This window comes from Sinocyclocheilus rhinocerous, unplaced genomic scaffold (assembly GCF_001515625.1).
Source record: "Sinocyclocheilus rhinocerous isolate Xijiao unplaced genomic scaffold, SAMN03320098_v1.1 scaffold2091, whole genome shotgun sequence".
In the NCBI taxonomy this organism is placed as follows: Eukaryota; Metazoa; Chordata; class Actinopteri; order Cypriniformes; family Cyprinidae; genus Sinocyclocheilus; species Sinocyclocheilus rhinocerous.
This window is the reverse complement of record NW_015632714.1, coordinates 111,448-125,888: the sequence shown is the minus strand read 5'-3', so window position 1 is coordinate 125,888 and position 14,441 is coordinate 111,448. Positions and strand designations below refer to the sequence as shown.

General features: G+C 40.6%; 1 protein-coding gene across 1 annotated transcript in view; it reads right to left on the bottom strand.

Annotated features, from left to right (window-relative positions):
- The window catches only part of LOC107742758 (nesprin-1-like), a 125,999-nt gene that overhangs the window by 39,118 nt on the left and 72,440 nt on the right, over positions 1-14,441 (bottom strand). Inside the window, exons 59-84 of the mRNA XM_016555794.1 lie at positions 12,566-12,719; positions 12,330-12,473; positions 12,080-12,244; positions 10,837-11,154; positions 10,412-10,567; positions 9,947-10,120; positions 9,271-9,597; positions 8,997-9,149; positions 8,754-8,921; positions 8,292-8,468; positions 8,060-8,206; positions 7,827-7,952; positions 7,558-7,734; positions 6,443-6,708; positions 4,163-6,323; positions 3,626-3,963; positions 3,324-3,468; positions 3,000-3,218; positions 2,544-2,812; positions 2,157-2,322; positions 1,693-1,848; positions 1,401-1,553; positions 1,110-1,292; positions 805-942; positions 429-614; positions 126-248 (exon numbers count right to left, since the gene is read on the bottom strand). Coding sequence (XP_016411280.1) covers positions 126-248; positions 429-614; positions 805-942; positions 1,110-1,292; positions 1,401-1,553; positions 1,693-1,848; positions 2,157-2,322; positions 2,544-2,812; positions 3,000-3,218; positions 3,324-3,468; positions 3,626-3,963; positions 4,163-6,323; positions 6,443-6,708; positions 7,558-7,734; positions 7,827-7,952; positions 8,060-8,206; positions 8,292-8,468; positions 8,754-8,921; positions 8,997-9,149; positions 9,271-9,597; positions 9,947-10,120; positions 10,412-10,567; positions 10,837-11,154; positions 12,080-12,244; positions 12,330-12,473; positions 12,566-12,719 — 6,889 coding nt within the window. The remainder of the gene's footprint in view (positions 1-125; positions 249-428; positions 615-804; positions 943-1,109; positions 1,293-1,400; positions 1,554-1,692; positions 1,849-2,156; positions 2,323-2,543; positions 2,813-2,999; positions 3,219-3,323; positions 3,469-3,625; positions 3,964-4,162; positions 6,324-6,442; positions 6,709-7,557; positions 7,735-7,826; positions 7,953-8,059; positions 8,207-8,291; positions 8,469-8,753; positions 8,922-8,996; positions 9,150-9,270; positions 9,598-9,946; positions 10,121-10,411; positions 10,568-10,836; positions 11,155-12,079; positions 12,245-12,329; positions 12,474-12,565; positions 12,720-14,441) is intronic.

Below are 14,441 nucleotides of genomic sequence, written 5' to 3'. Positions count from 1 at the left end.
TTCTAACATCTAACATGTAGTCAAGTATGTTACGCTTGGAATTATGGGTATTATATATAACATTTTAGAGGGTGTCTTAAAGAGGAAAATAAATGCTTCTTGAGGATCAAGACAGATAAATGCACCTGTCTTTGAGTCAGTTGTTCTTTCAGACTCAGTCGGGCCAGTTCAGGAGATGTGAGAGTGGCTTGAACCTGCTCCAGTGACACATGCAGGGCCTTCACTTCACTCTCAAACCTCTCCATATCCTGAAACAAAATACAAATGCAGTCACGCTGAGCTAGAGAAAAAGTCTTCAGTGTACTTACCAGTTTGTTAGTTAGTTTATCATTTTTATTGCCATGTCAGCATCTAAGGCTATCTTCATGGCAAAAATTGACTTAGAATAGCATAGTTAACAGAATAAAACATTTTAAAAAATGTCAAACCTTTTCTGCGTCTTGTAGACTATGCAGTCGTGATCTAATGCTCAGCTCCAGCTCCTCAGTGTGGCGGCTCAGTTCTGACACCTGCTGTCCCATTGCCTCCACCTGCAGCGTCTCAGACAGTATTTCCACCTTCTCATGCATGGCCTCCAGGTCACCATGGAGCTCACGCGACTCACGCAGAACAGACTGCAAGGTCAAAAACACAGGTAGGTTATTTCACAAAAATAAATATATAGTTCAGTCATGAAACTCTAGATGGCGCAGGCTGACGGGTTGTTAATGTAACTGATGATATTCAGAGAGTTAAACGACTTGGCACAAGCTGATTGGTTCATGCTGCATATGCAGCCAATGATACATATTGATACATGTTCACCTGATACATCCTGATCTGCTCTTGCAGGTGCGAGGAGGAGTTCCAGATGATGTTGGCCTTCACCAGGCTCCTGGCTCTGTCTGTCCACTTCACTATGAACTCAAACATCTCATTGTACTCATCTAGATGTGCATCAGCCTTGAGCGAAAAAGACACACCACATCACATGCAATACATGAAAAGCTCTAATCAAAAGGTCAAACCAAGCAAATAGCCTGAAGGAAATAGGCTGAGATTGTATCTTTTTTTCTATTAGCTGAATGTTTATTTTCTCTATTTAAACATACTATAATATATCTTCTTACCTTCTTCAGCCATGTTGTATTATATTCAGCCAGTCGAAGAGTGTGATGATGGATCTCTCGTAATTTGGCAATTGCATCAGCCAGCTGTCTGGCTATCAGAGGGTTACGGCGACCAAAGTCCTGCACTGCTGCTTCTAGCTCAGCGAGATTTCGTCCACAGCCGTCAAGTTCATCACAGAGACGCTAGGAATACAGTCAAAGTACTTTATGCTCATTCAAATGAGGGAAATTTGTTTATTAAAAAAAATAGAAATATTATCAATTTTACTATTATTGGGATGCAACACATACTCTGGCCTCATCTTTGGCCTGATCAATATCAGTGGCCTTTTCCTTTAGAGAGGTTGAGACAGTCTTCAATTTTTCGGACACGTCATGAATTCTGGAGTTGAACTCCTCTTTGATAACTCTGGTCTTCTGGATGTCTCTCTCCTTGGCTTGAACCTAAAGATATGATTCATGTTTTATATCTTGCATAAGGCTTTATTAAATATGCTAATGTTGTTGAAAATATGTCTCCTACGAATTAATGAGAAACTGCATATTGATCCAAAATGAAAAAATGAAAAGGGTAATTATGTACCTGGTCCTCAATGGATCCCAGTGCCAGGGACACTTCAGCCAGTTGCATTGAGATCTCAGACGGTAAAATAGTGTACAGGTCCAGGTATTTACTTTGCTGCTGTTCTGCAAGCTTATCCACATTCTGGCGATGAGTGATCAGCTCTCCATGCATCACCTTCACAATGATACAATATAATTAAGACAATCAAAATTATACAAACGTTCTATTTATATGATGCTATTATAGTATGTACATTGTGCACAACATGCAAATCTTCTATATGTATGCAATGCCAGGATGACACACTATATTTGCTAAATGTGTAGTATACAAGAAATACTGCACTAGGCAGAAATACTGCATGCCATGTGTTCAACTTCATTTTAACTCACCTAACTTACATGCAATATAATGACAACAGTGAAGCATACTGAAGTTTTAACAAATATTGTTGGCTACAGAATTTCACATATTCTTTTCACCTCCAGTTCTTGTGTCAGAATGTCCAGATCAGACGTGGGGTTCAGCAAAAGCTCCCTGGAGTCCTGGATCCAGCTCTTGACAAGACTCAGCCCTCTCTCCACACCTTCCCTGTCCGACAGTTCCTGCTGAACCCGAGTCTTTCCTGTCCTGGCCTTCTGCAGAAGACTACAAGAGACACAGCATAAACAGATTAGCATTCAGTCAATATTTGGTATGAGGCATCACAGTCTGATTAGACCAATACGGGAAGCAAAACTACACTGACATTAAACTGGTTAGTATTCAGTCTTTACTATTTGCACTAGCTGCAGATACATTGAGTTACTGTATTGTTTGGTGGATTTCATTATTATTGGTTTGTATTGGATTGGAGAAAGGTTATATACCTTTCAAGCTGATCTTGCACAGCTTTGATCTCCTTCAGACTTGGCAGTTGCTCATGATCAGGAGTTGGCACAGACACCTCCACACCATGTAGCAGGCTGAGAGCGTACTGTCGTAAGAGGGTTAGAGAAGACAGCTCCCTCTCCAGGTCCTGACCAACCAGCTCGTACTGGTCCAGATGTGATTGCAGTGTGGCTTTGGAGGCTTTCTCAGCAGTACAATCAGGAACACGGCCCTTCAGTTCTTCTGTTACAGCTCTTACCTTCATCATCTGAGCAACATAAGTGAAACTCTTATAATGTACCACTAAATTTGATATATAATCAATATACCATTTCAAACCATTTAAAAGTTATAGCATTTCATTTCCTTAATTTGAGTAGGGGCAGAACATCATAATAACATTAAACGAGGACTCCCGGAATATTTGGCCACAAGTATCGACAGTGAAACTGTACCTTTTCTCTGAAAGTTCTCCATTCGTGGGCTGTATCCTCCAGCACCCTTTCTTGGCCTCGTGCTACACTGCGCAACCTGGTCCAGCGCTGCCACACCGTGGTCATGGATCGACTTATGGTGGCTTTACTGGCATCACTTCCAACCAGCTCTAACTGGGAGGCTTGCTCTTCCAGACCAGTCAGCTTTTCTTGGAAACTGTTTACCATGGATACCAACGACTGAAGGCCAAAGATGAAGACATTTTGATCGGTTTATCATCATGTAGACAGTTGAATAAGTTTATCTACTCAAGAAAGAGAGTCAATTCTGCACACTTGGCTTACCTTATGACTACGGAGTTTCTCTTCAGCTTCCTGGCTTGTTGCAGCCTTGGCTGTGGAAAACTCTGTTAGCTTCTTCTCTGCCTCATTCATCAGCTCAATGACTGTCTGTCTGGCCTCCTGATATGAATTCCACTGGGTAACACAGCTGAAAAAGGTCACATTATTACTGTGATTATAATTCAGACCTACATCCAACTACAACATTGGTCTTTATTAGCATAAAACTTGGGTAAATTTACCCTTAATAGATCTAAGCTAGAGCTAAAGAGTTCTGGAAAATTGTGTTCTGTACTAAACTGTACCTGTTTAAGATGTCTTGGTGGCACTGAAGCTGGTCTCTGACCTCCACACCTCTCTGCTGTGCAGACTCCACACTAAGTCGAAGCTGATCCTTGGCTGTAGGGTTGACCAGGTTTTCAAGTTGAGGTGACAATGAATCCAGCTCCTCAAGAACACCCAGGAACTCCTGTTCAGTGGCCATGATGTCTTCCTGTTGCCTCAGACACTCCTCGTAGTTCTCCACATCCACCCCAAGGCTGGCCTGCTGCAAGAAGCCCACAGCGTCCTCCAGCCACTCACAAGCTGTTTGCATTCTGGAGTGATACTTCTGGCACAAGGCGAGAGCTTGCTCTAGCGTTATCTACAGGAGAAACAATTGGATTCGTTAGTGAGTTAGCTAAGGGGAACCATTGGTTAACTAAATCTTGCTGGCTTGGGTAGTTAAGAAGCTTGTTAGGCTCAATGCATCCCATGTTGGGGGGTTATGTTGAAAAGTTATGCAGGATTTTGTGCTTTAACTAGTAGTCTTGGTTCTATTGATAGTTTGGATTAGAACTTGCCTGTTTGGAGCTGAGGGCACGTTGAACATCAGCCTCCAGCTTGGCCATTTCTTGTAGACTTGAGTCCACATGAGGGGGAACGAGCTCATTGGCACTAGTGTACTTCTGCTTCTCTCTGGTGCTTAGAGCTGCCACTATCCTAAGCCTTGACTGAACTTCCTCTTGCATAATCTGTTGCTTTCGGATTTCCTCCTGGACCTTCTCAACCTTGACGTCTACCACCACCTCAGAGCCAAGTTCATCTTTGATTTGCTGGAGCCAAGTTAAGGTCCGATTGACTTCTGTCTCAAAGTCTTTACTCTGCACAAACCTGTTCTCACACTCCACAATTAGTTCCCCAACAGCTGACTGTAAGGACTGAAGCTCTTCTTGCCAAGAGGTTCCTCGCTGCTTTGAAGCCTCGTGTGCGGCGGAATCCATGTGGGGTGCCAGGTTATCCATCTGCTCCATGAGTCGAGTGAGGTGAGAGCTGGCACCATGAAGACTAGCGGCCAGAGCATGATAGTTTTGTAATCTCTCCTCAGCTGACTGCGTCTCTGCATTGACTTTCACCAGTTGCTCTTTGGTGGCCTTCAGCTCTGAATCAACCTGCATAGCCATGGCTTGATGGTCCTCGAAAGATTCCAGAGTGTCATCAAGATGTTCTACCCTCTGCTCAATCAATCTTTTGAGACCGTTGTAAAGGCTAACCAGTTGGGTCATTTCTTCAGGTCTCCAAGGTTGACCGGTGCTACGAAATCCCTCTTTCTTCTGGTTAAGCTCACTGACGGCTTGTCCAAGATTGGTCAGCTCCTCCAGGAGGCCTTTATAATCAGCCTGAAGACGGACAACCTCCTCAGTCTTAAGGCCGACAGACTGCGTCCCCAAGTTGTGGAATTGTTCCTCAAGTTCTTTAAGCGCTTTGTGGGTCACATCAATAAAGGAGGCATATTCCTGTCTGGCAAGAATGGCTTGTTGTATTTTCTCTTGTTTCTCCTTGGCTAGTCCCAAAATATTATTGTACTGTTGTGGAAGAGCAATCAATTTCTCATCTAAGTAGCAATGGTCCACTTCATTCAGAGTGGGAAGTATTTCTTGACCTGTTCTTTGCACAGTTAGCAGGAGGTTCTCATATTCCATGGCTTGATCCAATATTTGTTGGTATTTTGTAAGCTGCGAACTTAATTCTGCATCTCCATTCATGAGGTTTATCTCTGGGAAGGTCACAATATCGGCTTGCTTCAACCACTGGCATATCTTTTCGAGATCTGCCTTGAAGTACTTCCTGGTCACCAACACTTTCTCCAGCTCCTGTAGCCTCTGGCTACACTTCTGTAGGGAAACTTCAAAGATATTCTGCAGCTCTTGGAGTTTGTTTAGCATCTCTGATTTCTCTTCTTCGGCAGCGTTTTTCATCAGATCCCTGCCTTGGGACCACAGGGAGGTCAGCTCACTCTGGTAGGCTCTCAAGCTGCTCTGAATATTCCTACAAGTCCTCAACTGCTTAGATAGGTCATCAGGAAGAAGGGCTATGTACTCATCTGCTTGTGCTTTCTTTTCATTTTGCTGGACCCAGGTGATAGCTTGATTCACAGCCAAAAGGAACTGGGTTCTCTCTGTAAAGGCTTTGCTCAGGTGTTTCCTTCGTTGAGCAACTTTGACGCTCAAGGACTCTACCTCTGCTTGAGTTTCTGAGATGAGCTGCTGCAGTCTTTGCCTTTCGTTAAGCCCCAGATGTGCTAAAACCCTATCTGCATCACTCATAGCCTGAGCCAACAGAAGCTGCTTGGCTTCCAGCTCACTGCATATGCTTAGATGGTCGAAAAGGAAACTCTGAGCTAGTTCAGGAGGAGGACTCATCTTCATGGCTTCGGATAAGGCAGGCTTCTGTTCCTCAGCCCATTCGCGAGCTTCCCTCAAACGGGCCTCAACTTGGCCCATGTCTTCAAGGGTCACAATGGAGTCTTGGATCTTCCTCTCTATGAGACTCTCCAGATGGGCCCATCGCTGCTCAAAGTGGCCAATCTGCTCCTTCACCAACTCTTTATCATCCAGGTTTAAGTGGTACATTACTTTTTGCTTCTGCTCTTTGAGGTCCTCAAGTGTGCTTTTCTTTTCTTTAAGAACAACCGAGAGCTTCCGAAGAGCCTCCAAATGATCAGATGAACTCTCAGCATCAGTTCTACAAGATCATAAAATAATAATGTAACTCCCAGAAGTCTCAAATTACACTTCCGTTGTAGCACTAATTAAAAGTGACATATGAATACATTTACACTAAATCCTGAATATCAGTTTTACCTGGCCAGGTTATCCCATTCCTTGGACACCTGTTCAAAGAGGGCTTCCATGGCACTGATGCAGTCATGATACTCTTTAGTCCTCTGCAGATCTTCCTCTCTCTGAGCCTGCAGTTTGTTGGCCTGATGGCACAGTTCCAGCCATGCATGGCTCAGTCGTCCAATCTCTGTATGCTCAGGAGACTCCTGCCCTTCTGTCAGCTTACTCACAAGCTCTGTCATTGTAGTCAGAGTGCTTTGTCTGTTTTGAAGCTGCTGGCCAAATTCCTAAAGGCAACATGAGCACAGAGAATAAGCCAAGTGTATAAAAAGAGACAACATGAGAAATTTAAAAAAAAAACACTCTTTTATGTTATAAATAAATCACCCTGGTCCTAATGTGAACAATTCATCGGCGCACGTTATTCTAAAAATAAAAATGTCTGTTTTCATAATCTATCATCAAAATGTAATAATGAAATAAGTATCTCCACAATGGAAACATTTAGCTTTTTCCGCCTTCCTGCTGATGTAATCAATGCCAGGGCATGTGAAAAATAATATAAACCAATAAAATCATAGCCTACTTTACATAATTCAATAAAAAAACTAAATCCAACCCTACATTATTTCCAAATGAATATACTGTTTGACTCAAAGTACATCAAATTATAGAAGTTAAAAGTATTCCGAAGAGCCTCCAAATGATCAGATGAACTCTCAGCATCAGTTCTACAAGATCATAAAATAATAATGTAACTCCCAGAAGTCTCAAATTACACTTCCGTTGTAGCACTAATTAAAAGTGACATATGAATAAATTTACACTAAATCCTGAATAACAGTTTTACCTGGCCAGGTTGTCCCATTCCTTGGACACCCGTTCAAAGAGGGCTTCCATGGCACTGATGCAGTCATGATACTCTTTAGTCCTCTGCAGATCTTCCTCTCTCTGAGCCTGCAGATTGTTGGCCTGATGGCACAGCTCCAGCCATGCATGGCTCAGATATATATATATATATATGTGTGTGTGTGTGTGAGTGTGTGTGTGTGTACGTGTATAAACATATATTACATATTAAAGATTTTTTATTTGAAAATTATATATATAAAATTCAACATAAATATGACATTTACTTTGGCTTGATCAAGCATGTTTTGAGCAATCTTGGGCTCCAACTCAGCTGGTCTCCTGGATAGACTTTGCAATTGCTGTTCCATATCTTGGAAAAGTGTTGAGAGTTCCTGTTTTTGCTCTTTAATCTCCCTCCAGCTATCCGACAGCTCTTGAGAAATGGTCATCCTCTCCTCAATCTGAAGAATTCACAATATCAATCACATTATTAGTAACTGTATAATTTCATATCCCATAGCAGTGTTAGTAGATTCTGTGTAATCAAACTCACCATCGTTTTGGTTTCCTGTATTTTGGCAGCTGTGGCTCTCACAGACTCATCAGATAAATCACACACTGAACAAACCAGGTCCAGATACGTGCTGGCCTGCTCCTGTAGAGCCCTAAAGTGCTTCACCTGTGGATAAGCAGTCAAAATGTAACTAAATATATTTAGGTTGTCTGGACAACTTTGAAACTGGTTTGTATTAGCATAGAATCATTCTGAAGCTCTGTTGCATCTACCTGTTTCAGAGCCTCTTGGAGGCCATAGGGAGTCTGCGCCTGCAGCTGGATCTCCTCTTTAACGGTGGACAGCCACGTCTGACACTGCTGCAGTGTGTCCTGATGGCTGACGTGCTTCTGGAGCTCACGGTCCAGACTCTGATACACCTGATGAGCCAAATGTTAACCATTAGACGGAAATAATACGATGATATTTCTGATAATGAGATCCTTTATTAGCAGGAGTGCTCACACGCTGAGCTGTGCTGCAAATAGCCGAATAACTGTCTCTGGTTCCCTGCTGGTGTGCCTGGATCTGCTGACTGATCTTTGCCTGGACTTGCTGTGTGCAGCTACTTGCGAGACGCTCGCCTTTGTCCTTCAGGCTGGTCAAATGCTCCTCAAAACCAGCTATCTCCTCCATTATTGCCTGAGAAGAAACAGGTCAAATCACGTCAAATGATATAGAAAAAGAATTGACAAAAATGAAGGTAAGAAAAGTCAGTAATTCCCCAAAACATATGTGCATATATATTTAAAAGTATAAAGATGTACAAACAGTGCAATATGCCAGGTGCTACAAAAGTGAACAGACTACGAAAATAAACGTTTATGTGAATGCTACAAGGATTTTTGGTAGTTTTATTGATTGCAAGTTACTGTAAAGCTATTGTTCATGGGATATTTGGATGCTATAATAGCAATAATAACACACCTTGTGTCTGGCTAGTTGTTGTGTGGCTGTCTCTAGACTACCACTTTGCATGGAATCAGAGGTGACCAGCCTGCTAGACATCTGTAACAGCCATTTCTCTACTTCTTGGAGTTCACTGTTATAGTCTTCATGTTCTCTCACGCTCTCCGTCAAACTCTGAACGTGGACCTACAAAAGAACAATATTAGATGAGCAATAATGCATGGAATCTAGGAAGCCGAGACCATTTTTGCATGACAGTACCTTGGCATCATTGCATAATTCTTGATAGTCAGCTTTCAGCTTGCTGATGTTCTCGCTGATAGACGGGTCACGGATTGTTTCAAGAAGTGCATCTCCCTTCTCTATAACTGATTTGACTGCTGACTCATGGGACTGGATGGTCTGCTGGATTGTCTAGAAGGGGACAAAGGAAACATTTGACATGACTCTCTGAAGATGGTTGCATTTGTCATCCTCATAACTAATTCAGAGCATGTATCTTCTATACTCACCAAAACGTAAGTGTTTTGCTCACCTTGTATTTGGCTAGCTGAGCCTTCTTTTGGTAAAGTTCAGCTTTTGGCTCCACTGGAGTCGCCAGCAGTGATTTGGTCTCTGTAAGCCATTGTGTTTGAGTCTTGTATTTGTCCAGGAAGTCTTTGGAGAGCTGTATGGATTTCTCTGTGGCAGTGAGCTCTGACCGCAGAGCTCTGATCAACGCCTCCAGCTGGGAGAGTCGGGTGTCAACTTCTTCCTTGAGCTGCTCTGCCTCAGGTTCCTCCAGGAAAGTCATGGCACGATCCGTCTTTTCACGCATGGTCTTCAGGAAGGTGTGACCCAGCTCCATGTCACCTTGCAGAGCCTGAGACGTTAAATATAAAGTTTCTTAGGCACGTGAACTTTCAGAAGTCATTCTAATATGCTGATTTGGTGCTCAAGAAACATTCCTTATTATTATAAATGTTGAACGCAGTTGTGCTGATTAATATTTTTGTGGAAACCGTGATACAGTATTCTTTTTGCAGTATTCTTTGATGAATAGAAAGTCCACAAGTCCACTGCATTTATTTGAAATAGAAATATTTTGTAACATTATAACTGTCTTTACTGTCACTTTAATGCATCCTTGATTAATTTAATGTGTCCTTGCTGAATAAAAGTATAAATTTTTTCCACAAAAAAAAAAGAACTCTTTAGTTAACCAAAGCTACCTCTAGTTTTTTCATCTTCTTCTCCATGGCAACACGATCAACCACATCAATGGTGGTGGTGGTCACACTGCTGAAGTTCTTTTGTGCTGTGCTCAACCAATCAGAGAAGGTGCCGAAGACACTCTGGGATTCTTCAATGCAGGAAACTTCCTCCTTCAGTTGCTTAATGGTGTCCTACAAACACATTTAAAATAGTAAAATTCAGCATGATCCTTTGTGTTATATAGATATATGTGTTTTAATCCTATAATTTAATGTCATAATTAACTAAAAATGTCCCAGAAATTGACAAGACATCTTAGAAAGAAAAGAGTGCTTTATAAGTAAATATTTCTAAATTCTAAAAATTAATTTTTATTCTGAAAATTGTACTCCTTTACAATTATAATATAATATAATATAATATATAAATACAATGGTAGTTTACGGTATGTCCTGATTTAGATGTGTGTGTTTAAAGTGTACCAGCAGGTGTAGCAGCAGGGCATGATAGCGTGACGTGATTTGTGTAGCTCTAGTGCTGACTCTGCTGCTGATGGGCGTCTCTTCTAAAACTTGTTGGGCCAGGACACTGAGACCCTCTATCTCCTCCTGATAAGCCAGCACCTCCTCATGCCAACCCTAAAGAGATATCACAACAACATATCAGACTCCATCCATACATATATTCTACAGGAACAGCTCTCTTTGCAAATAAAACAAAGACTGCTGGAGTATGTTAAACAAGAAAATGCTAATTCAGTTATTCTACTTCAAAAAATCTCATATTTAATTGGATGTGTTAATTGCTCTTTCTGCAGATTTGTGAAATTTACTAGCAATTTCATCAGTAAAAATGGATTCAAAGTAAATCCTACACTGTTTTTTCACTGTATGGTTCCTAGACTAACCGTCAGGAGCTGTAGCTGGGCCTCTTTTGTTGCTCTGTCAGAGCGGCGGCCGGAGCGTAATTGTCCTTTAGTTTCCATCCCTTTGAGCCAGTTATCCAACCGCTGGAACTTCTGCTCTATCTGCCGGAGTTTGGCCAGAGCGCTGTTGAGCTGAGATCTGGTCTCACCCAGCCGGACCTGATACGAGCCCCACTCCTGCTGGACCATCTCCAGGCATCGGTCCTCTAACTGCGGGACGCCCCAGGGAATCACCTGCTCTCGGGTCACCAGCAGTGTGTTGAGCAGGGCTTGACCCTCTGTGCAATGCACCTGAAGCTCCTGGAGACAGATAACAGAGTAATTTCTCTAATGCATATTTATATTAAAACCCCAAATAATCAAACTATTCAGCAGACATTACAAAAAAACTTCCATTATGAATATGGATGCACAGTATATTGGCAATTACATCGGTATTTGCCAATCTTGGCATTTCTTTAAATAAGTGACTCTAAACCAGGGGCCCCGAGCAAACTTGATGTCTTAAATGTAATTATTTAAATATAATTTAAATATATTATTAATAACAATTCATTATTTAATAAATAATAATAGTTATTATTATTATTTTTATACATTAAAACAATCTAACTTAATTAAAAAAACAGTATTCTCTTCTTCTGTCTGGTCACAAAAATATTAAACAATTATGCATCTTTCTAGCATATATTATAATGTTTTGATACATATTCTATATAAATATTCATATATTTACATATTTATTATGAGCATGTTATTTAAAAGCAATTCATTAGAAAAATCATTAAATAATATCATTTATAATGTCAGACATTATAATAATTACATATAAATAATTAGCTATTCGAATGAACCAAAATTTAAATAGACTATATCAGTGCATTAGTAATATTTACTGGTAAATACTGGTGTAAAAAAATCTCTCTCTCTCTATATATACAGTACATATATAATAATACATCATTATTTAATGTAATTTCAAACAGTCAGAAAGTTGATTCATATATTTTTGATAATATATTTGAATATACACGTTCTACTTATCTTAAGCATTTTATATTTGTTTATGATGTATTTAAATCATTCGCCAAATTCTTTTTTCTAAATATAACATAACTAAATATAAAAAGCATTCGTAAAAATATCCTGCAAGATGTTATAAAGTCAAGAGAGATAAAATGAACAAATAATGTGTCACAATAGGTACGTGAAGACGTCTTCTGACCTGTAGTTTGCGTAGAGTGTCCTCTAGAGTCTCGACGTCTCCCTCCAGCAGTGTGTAGCAGCTCAGTCTCTCCTGCTGCTGCTCCAGCCAGTCTTTAAACTCATGCAGGGCGCGCTGGTACTCCTGATGGGCCGACACCAGCTCCTCCGCTTTGGCAACTGCACACTTTGGCAGAAAAATATGGCAGAGTCCATTAACACAAATATTCAGCATATTCTATAAGGTGACCAATGAGAGCGCTGCATTATACCTGGGCTTTATCTTTGACAATATTGTAACGCTCTTGCAAGTCCTGAATCTCTAGCTGGGTGACATAGTGCTCGGCCATGTTGGATCCCTTCATGGATATGACATCCAAAACGCTGCTGTGACTTAAAACATCCTCTAGGAACAACTGAAATGAGAATGTTTGCATAGTATGTCAGGACTGACAACAACTAGAATGCAATTACTCGGAGACTCAAAGCATTGACAGTAACACCATACTTTGGCTTTGCCCAGGTTGGCGGTTTTGTCTCTCATCTCAGAGCACTGTTTGTCTGCAGAGTTTAAAGTCTCTTCCACAGTCTCCATCCAGCTCACAAACTGACGCACGTCCTCCTGGTAACTTGTCCACTGCGACAGAGCGCCCTCCAGCTGGCTGTTTAAACCCAAACACAACAGTAAGCAAATTCAACTTCAGCCAAGATCTCTCTTCTCATCAAGAACTGTTTTTGGCTGTATGGGATTCTAGAGTTGGCAATATAGGGCTAGATTTTCTGTTAGGAGTCTTTTGTTTGGAACTCAATTAATGAAAAGCTGTTATTAAAGCAATTCTTATTTTAGATTTATCATTTATTTTAATAATGAATATAAAGCTGGTCTTACTATTAAGATCTTATTATTCATGTAAATATATGAATAAATATATGTAATGAATTTGTAATGTAATATATAATATTTATTTAAAATTGTTTTTGAATAAAAAATATTTTAAAGATAGAGCAGAATGAAAATGTAATTATATATATTTAATAAACCTTTTTTGCCTTTTCTCTCAACTATAATATATATATAGACACACACACCGTAATCACAGTATAAATGTACCATAATGTAGTAAGATTTTGGTCGTATTGTTCACCCTTAGTGTAGATGCTTAATATGACTTGAATCAAAGTAGATATTTAAAGGGGTCATCCGATGCCCATTTTCCACAAGTTGATATGATTCTTTAGGGTTTTAATGAAAAGTCTGTAACATAGCTGGGTTAAAATTTCTCAATGGTAGTGTAAAAAACACATTTTCCTTTTCAAAAACAGCTCTTTTCAGAGCAAGCCGTTTTGTAGCATTTTCCTTTAAATGTTAATGAGCTCTTCTCACTTTTAAGGCTAAGAGAAAGAAGGTGGGTCTAAGTTGCATCCGGATGACAAAGCACCACATTCAAAGGGAAGGGGATTCATGGTGTCAAAAGGAGAAAAGAGGGCCCACATTGCATAGGAAACCCAACTGTCTGTCAATCTCACTGACTTTCAAAAGACACGGACATCAAAAGCCAATAGTATCTGTAAAAAACTCATGGCACACACTGCATCCCTCCAAAATACATAACAACACAATGAGTGTTTACAAGCATTACGCTTAATAACGTAATGTACGGTCATGTGTTTTTTATTTAAAGGGGTCATCCGATGCCCATTTTCCACAAGTTGATATGATTCTTTAGGGTTTTAATGAAAAGTCTGTAACATAGCTGGGTTAAAATTTCTCAATGGTAGTGTAAAAAACACATTTTCCTTTTCAAAAACAGCTCTTTTCAGAGCAAGCCGTTTTGTAGCATTTTCCTTTAAATGTTAATGAGCTCTGCTGACCCCGCCCCTCTCTTCCGAGCCGCTCTCTGAGGGACTGTTTACTTTAGCTGCATTCATCGTGAAACTTGCTAATTAGCACATTATTAGGAAAGGCGATTTGCAAAGATTCATTATGAAACATTAAACTCACTTCTTCTGTAGGTGAAGCTGGATCACGAATGATTTGTGCGAACATAAACGCATTTATGTAGGTCGGGTGTCGGGAGTAAATGACGACTGCTATGTTCATTATTACATCCAACAACAGAACACCTCAATCGCTTAGGAGTCATTCTTGTCTACATCTGCTCCGGCGGTGAAACAATGGCGGACTGATGACAGCTCACTCAGGGCGGAGCTAAGGTAAGACACCAGTCCAGTCTGTGCTGAAACACTACTGTCAATCAAACTATCGTGGGAGGGGCCTGTCTGTGTGACGTCACACAGACAGGCATCTGAGATCGGCTAGATTTGAGAAAGGGGAAAACATTTAACACGATTAAAAAAAAACCACTGGGTGGATTTTTATCATT